Genomic DNA, 6,692 nt, shown 5'->3' with positions numbered 1-6,692 from the left:
GGGAAGAAAAAAGAATCAGGCCCCATTTGATTCACAGGAATAAGGGGTCTGGAATCGGAATCATAATGGGCTATTCCGATTCCAACTGTTTGGTTGGGCGGAATCAGAGTTCCATTTTCATTCCTGTTAGAATGACATTTCCCCATTTGAAGGAATGGTCATTCCCTACCCCTCTCCTACAAATGAAATCTCATTCCTATTGATTTCAATTTTTGTTCCCATTCTTATTTGAACTAAACAGATTAGAGAAATAAACCATTCTGATTTTAAATCCAAAATATTTCGATTCCAATTCTGATTTCAACTACAAAGCAAACGGATTGACATATGGCTCTCAATCTGTCATTGTTATCTTGTGCGAGTGTGAGTGACATTAAATCATTAATCAAAAGATTCAAAACCAACAAAGCAAAAGCTGATAAAGAATATGTCTGACAAAAGTAAAAATTAATATATAATGCCCAGCCTCGGCCTTGAAATGAGCAATGCAGCCCAGCGTTGAATTGACCAGGCCAACTATTGCAGGCAGTGACATGAAAAGTGTAGACCTAGTCCGGCCCTAAGCCGTTACTATGAGCTGGGCTATCTGTTGCCAACCCCACTTCACGTTAGTAGAATCCTTGTATTTGTTTGATTGTTTCCTATTGGTGCTAAGCCTCGATTTCTCAGGACCCATTTGATAATGCTGAAGTGACTGAACTCAATGGCTGATCGCTTTATCTTGTAGTAAATGACTAAATGTTTTTAGGGAGGTTCTATTCTTAGTGGCTGAAACTGAATTGGGTTGATTATCATACATTTGAATAGTTTCTTATTTAATTATTTTATTTAATAAAGGACAAAACCAATAAGTTACTCAGTTCAGCCCCCTGGGCTGTGTTTGATTTGATAGAAAATAAGAGAAAAATATAAAGTTTGTAAGCAATTTCCAAAAATTTGTTAAAGGTTTCCTCAAGATATATAATTTGAAACACCTTGAGCCCGTATAGCTATGATATCAATGGGCAACCTAATTAGGAATATTTATCTATATTACCTTCTCTAATTATTTAATGACCGTTTGATTTGCTCATTGGGCCCAATGAGCCCATTATTTTTAAGCTTGGGCTGTATGTCTATGCGGTTGCAAACTCCCAGGCCCAACGAGCCCATTATCTTTGATCTACAAGTGAAACTATAAGGCCTTCGTAAATTTATGCTGCTGACGGGATATGTGTGGCTCTTCAAAGTTGTTCCCTTCGATTAACTACTACAGACCTTACAAAAGAAGAAAAACAAATGTGTTTTGGATAAGCTTCAAGATTTGTGCTTTTGAAGCATAAAGTTCCAATTTTAGGATTTGTATTTTGGGGTTTAAAAGTGCTTTGGCTTTAAATTATGTTTTTATACTTTTGGTCTTGTTCCTACGGCCCGCTCAAAAGAAAAAGTTTATTCAAACAGAGCCTAAGTTAGCAACCATTAATCAATATTATCTCGTTCAATGTGATCAATATTTCACCTTTCACCGTATTCTTTCATTTCAAACCCATTGTATTTATGCCATTAGCATGGGCCTTTACCATATATTCAGGAGAGTTGGGCTTACTACTTGCTTATGATTTCCTCTGAAAGCCCAACTAAAGTGGTTAAATGACAACAAATTTCCTCTGAAAGCTCAATATGGTCTAGACACGGGCCCCACTATGGGTGCTTAGTGAAGGCCAATTCATGGGCCTGATGCTCATTGTCAGGCCTAGCTAGGGACAGCTCACAAGCTTTGATGGGCTCCCTTTGGATGATTTAAACAACATTCTACAAGTATTTTGGAACTTTTTTTTTTTTTTACTAAAATTGTACAAGATTCTTAATTATTTAAAGACATGAAAAATAGGGGAATTATCTTAGAAAAAAAAAGCACTTGAATAGTGTGGACTTTTAAAAATATGGTAATGTATTATTTTTAATATATTCATATATTACTATATAAAATGGATACCCCACTTAGGAGACAGTGCACGCAGATAAATTATCTTAATGCATTTATAATTAAATAGAACAATATAGGTTTCTTTAGCAAACTTTTAGCTTCCTAAACTATAAGAAATCCATATACAAACAAATGACACAGATTTTTTATTGCTTTTGGTTACTCTAATATCAAAAATTTTATATTTAACAGATGGTGAGATGTCAACTTTACCATTGAGGTTCTGTTTGTTTGCAAGGCAGTGTCATTTGCTTTATGGGATACAAATCAGAAGAAAACTAGAGACCTCTGGAATTTGACTGAACTCTGAACTATACATTCTTGTTAGAAAGTTGGGGGAAGAGAAGACATGAAGAATTGAAGATTATGCATGTCTAACTCCAGGAGTGAGATAAATACCATGTTTTAAGTAGCCAAGACAAAACCTTATTCTAATATTGAGTAGGAAGTAATTATCTCTAATTCAGATGAACTAACTTTCAGAACTAGCTTTGTCTCATAATGCTAACTGATAATATATAGTTTTCATAATTGTAGAGATTGCTACATTCAACTATAGGTCAAATACAATACATGTCTTTGGGAAATGTACAGATCCAGAGTGAAATTTATTATCTTTTATAAAATGACATGCTAAAGCATTAATGTTGCATTTGGTTGCAGTGCAATATTATTTCCACTAGTACAAATGCATGGGAGTGTAAATGAAAAAAATGTAAATTCTCGTTTATTTTATTTGGAGGTTTTACTTTATTCTGTTTCATGTCTTAATTTATTTCACTTGTATTACAATCAAGCAAAATAAGCTAAAATTTGAAAGAAAAATAGGACAGAATTTGCACTGCCATGATTTTGCATCAGTACAAATTTATTTGCATTACAACCAAACATAGCCTAACGTGCAATTTCTAATGCCATGATGAAGCCATCACTCAAACTCTCTTGACAGTTTACATCACCAACAGAATAGCTTGATGGTTTACCAAGCAAATACTCTGTCTCCTCATGGTTTTGTTGCACCCATGGATGCTCTTGAAACCTTCTTAGGCCTTCAAGCTCAGCTGCCACTTCCTTCATTGTGGGTCTATCTTCCCCTTTCACCTTTAGGCATCTCCTTGCAAGTTCAGAAACTGCCATCAATTGCTCTTTGTTTTTCTCATCCACAATTCCATCCTCAAGAATTTGGAACAGTCGATTCTCTTTCATTGAAGAAACAAAATACATTGCCAGACTTTTATATTCCCCAGGTCTCTCTAATGACAGAGGCTTTTCCCCAGTTAAAATCTCCGCAAGAACAACCCCGAAACTATAAACATCACTTTTCTCTGTTAGTTGACCTGTATGAAAACATTCTGGATCCAAATAACCAAGAGTCCCCTGAACCAATGTAGTCATTTGAGTCTGATCTAAAGGAACCAACCTTGAAGCACCAAAATCGGATATTTTTGCAACATAGTTTTCATCTAATAATATATTAGCAGATTTCATGTCTCTATGAAGAACTGGTATGGAATGTGCAGAGTGCAAATATGCCAATGCTCCAGCAGTTTCAGCTGCAATTCTGAGTCGGTCTTCCCAAGGAATGGATGATTCATTGCTCTCATGGTGGATGTGTTGCGAAAGGGTTCCATTGGAGATGAATTCATATACCAGCAAAGGTACCTCTGTCTCTAAGCAACAACCCAAGAGTTTCACTACATTTCTATGGTTAATTTGGGAAAGAATCTCAACTTCATTTATAAATTGTGAAATCTGGCTTTTGTCCATTATTTTTGATTTCTTAATCGCAACTATTCTATTATTCGGTAAAATTCCTTTATAAACTGTACCGTAGCCTCCTTGCCCAATAACTCGACTCTCATCAAAATTTTTGGTTGCCTTCTTTAGGTCTTCCTCTGTGAAGATCATGGCAATTTCTGAAACACCTCTACGTGAAGCAATTTGTTGTTGCAATAGTAAGCCACCATTTTGTTGAAAGAATTTCTCTCTGAGTAAGATAAGCCTTCTTCTCCTAATTGTCCAATACAACAAACAACTACAAACAAGGAGAGACAAGACGCCGAGACAAGTGCCTGAATGGCGAAACAAATAAATATAAAAAAAAATTACAAGTGTACAAATCTAAGCTTGTCCAATAAAAAATAGTTTATAATAAGGCTACTGATTTTAAGGTCAACATCACATAGGCATATTCTTAGGTCTAAGGTCCTGTTCGTTTTTCGGTAAATTATTTACCCGGGTAAATGTAATTACCTGGGTAAATTTTTCTTAGATAAGTTTGTCCAAGAACATTTACCCATGTTTTTTATTTCTTAAGTAAATAAGATAATGACCACTTTAGCCATAGAAATCTACTATTAAAAAGGGCATTTTTATCCTATTCAAGTGTTGACAACTTTCCCCTATGTGGGAAAGTTATTTACCCACCAAGGAGCTGGTAAGTGATACCAAGGAAAATAAACTTTTCCTAATTCCCACATAAAACTGAAAAAAAAAACATAAAATTCTTGGTCAATAAGAACCAAAATCCCATCGACCTAACTTTCCTCCCTCTCCAAATCCAAAAAAAAAAAAAAACCCTAAATATTAGTTATGGGTCAGAATTGGGCCATGGGTCTAAAGCCCCATTACTATTGAAACTTGAATACATCCAAAAGGGCTCTTCAAGTTCAAAAATTAGGTTTTATTTAAAGTAGTTAAACAATTAAACAGGGTGCAACTTGGGTGGGGTGGGCCAGGTTAAAGGCCAATCCAGCCCATCCTTCGGATCTAAACTTCAGCCCTAGGCTAGCCCAAGTGCCCAACCAGAGGTCAAAGTTTGATTTTCTCAACTAAAGGTAACACAACATTAGTTTTGGTTCGGCCGTGTTGTACTTAGCATATCTCAGCTTTGTGCACCATGGCCATCTGCTGCAGTCGCAGTTGTTCTACTTATATTTGCAGCTAAGGAGTAAGCTTAATTATTTGTCTAATAGTTTTGGCTGTGAATCGTGACCGAGTGGGTATGGTAAGAAGATATTAGCTAGAATTACATACCTACAGCAATTTTAATCCCAAGAATTCTCTGGTTGACATCATCTGGATCAGGTTCACAACCTTGACCGCCTCTAATACCATCACCATGGTAGCCAGCCGGGCAAGAACAATAGAAACTCCCAGCTGTATTATTACACTGTAATAAACAGTTATTAAATTTTGGATCGCTGCACTCATCAATATCTGACAGACCAATCAAGTTTGATATTCAACTGGTTAGTTGGTGAGCTTAAAACCAAGCAAGATATATGAACTGTGAAGTCAAAGCCAATAATAAATAAACCAATTAAAACTAGAGGAGCCTATTTTGTTAGATATATAGTACCTTGGCAACCCGGAGGTAAATAGGGATTTCCACGATAACCTTGTGTGCAGTTGCAGAGATATCCCGGTCGGCCATTAATGGAATTATAGCAGTAGCTGTTCTCATGGCATTCTGCAGCCGCAGTTGTTCTACTTTTAGCTTCTTCACATGTCTCATTTCCAACAGCCCAGTCAAGGATCACCGGAAATTCCGTGGCATTGAAATCTTGGAGGTATGAAGATGAGAAGTTGAACTGATTTTGTTCAACTAGAAAAGCATAGCTACATGGATTGAAGCTGAGGATATTTGCATGGTTGTTTCTGCTTTCGATCTTTATATCATACTTCATCACACCCTTGGGAATGGTGGTCTGGCAACAACCTATGCCGGCACATGAACCATTAATCACGTTAGCTATATCGTCACACAGAGAAATGCACCCACTGGCGTAGCTTTGGCCTTCCGTGCCGTTGATAAAAGCTATGGTGTCACAGCCAATGGCTGTGAACCTGTTGCGAGTATCTGAGAAGGTGAACTGGGCTAGCTCTGTCGTAGTTGAGTAGTCCTCCTGTCCGCTCTTATTATAGCAATCCCGGGCCATCCATACATGGATACGCAGGTAGCCATAGAGTAGTGATATTTCAAGTACGTCAATATTACCATTTGGTAAGAAGAGTTTTGGAGGGCTGAAGGAGGCGTCGCAAGTAAGATTGAACTGTTCATCTATGGAACAGTCGTCACCGATGCCAAATGGGTATGGAACACTGACGTTTCCGCATTTGTCTGGGCAACCAGACTTACTGGTCTGGGACTGGGAGGCCACCGTGGCTGCTTTGATCTCTGAAAGTAAGATTAACAGAAACAACAACCTAAGGAAAGGCATTCCTCTCTATCTTCACGTTGGTTTCTTGAGGCTGGAGCTGGAAATATGCATTCCATGATGACCTTTTGGGTGGAGCCTTTTTATATACCTCTTTCAGCGATGAAATTTCTCCTTGGCCCTCACGTTGATTTTGTCAAACAAAAATTATTAGTCACCGATATAGACCAGGGGACTGCATTGTGCCGGTCCCGGACTACTGGACCTGAAACGTTTGGGGTTGGATAGCTGTCTGGATGTGAAACTACGGCAGACTCTACCAGTTATACATAGGATGTGCACTTAGGGAGATTGGATCTGCTCCCTATGCAGGTGCCTCACACCGACCTCACATGCACATCCTACCATGCATTGTGAACATCCTGTACTTAAGTTATAACCATGGGAGATGTTCCTAATGCACGGTGGATGTGCTTGTGAGGTGCCCTTGTGTGAGGAGCAGATCCCGTTCCTAGGCAGACCTAGCAATTTGATCTCACCAAGTGATTTATTTTAAGACAATGGCA

The 6,692-nt window shown here is 37.9% G+C and overlaps 1 protein-coding gene across 1 annotated transcript; it reads right to left on the bottom strand.

The window, feature by feature from the left end:
- Positions 1 to 2,714: 2,714 nt before the first annotated feature.
- On the bottom strand, positions 2,715 to 6,301 carry LOC148791615 (wall-associated receptor kinase 2-like). Its single transcript, XM_088888506.1, has 3 exons — positions 5,328 to 6,301; positions 5,003 to 5,185; positions 2,715 to 4,038 (listed from the first exon to the last, which is right to left on the bottom strand). The coding sequence occupies exons 1-3, from the start codon at positions 6,187 to 6,189 to the stop codon at positions 2,861 to 2,863; spliced, it is 2,223 nt and encodes a 740-aa protein (XP_088744632.1). The 5' UTR covers positions 6,190 to 6,301; the 3' UTR covers positions 2,715 to 2,860.
- Positions 6,302 to 6,692: the final 391 nt, after the last annotated feature.

This window comes from Nelumbo nucifera, chromosome 5, assembly GCF_055504915.1.
Source record: "Nelumbo nucifera cultivar China Antique chromosome 5, China Antique-T2T, whole genome shotgun sequence".
NCBI classification, from domain to species: domain Eukaryota; kingdom Viridiplantae; phylum Streptophyta; class Magnoliopsida; order Proteales; family Nelumbonaceae; genus Nelumbo; species Nelumbo nucifera.
This window is presented reverse-complemented; position numbering and strand designations above follow the sequence as displayed.

Coding starts and splice junctions, on each gene's coding strand:
- LOC148791615 (XM_088888506.1), bottom strand. CDS start 6,189: ATGCCTTTCCTTAGGTTGTTGTTTCTGTTAATCTTACTTTCAGAGATC. Junction 5,186..5,327: donor TTTACCTCCGGGTTGCCAAG/GTACTATATATC, acceptor TTGGTCTGTCAG/ATATTGATGAGTGCAGCGAT. Junction 4,039..5,002: donor TGGGATTAAAATTGCTGTAG/GTATGTAATTCT, acceptor TTCGCCATTCAG/GCACTTGTCTCGGCGTCTTG.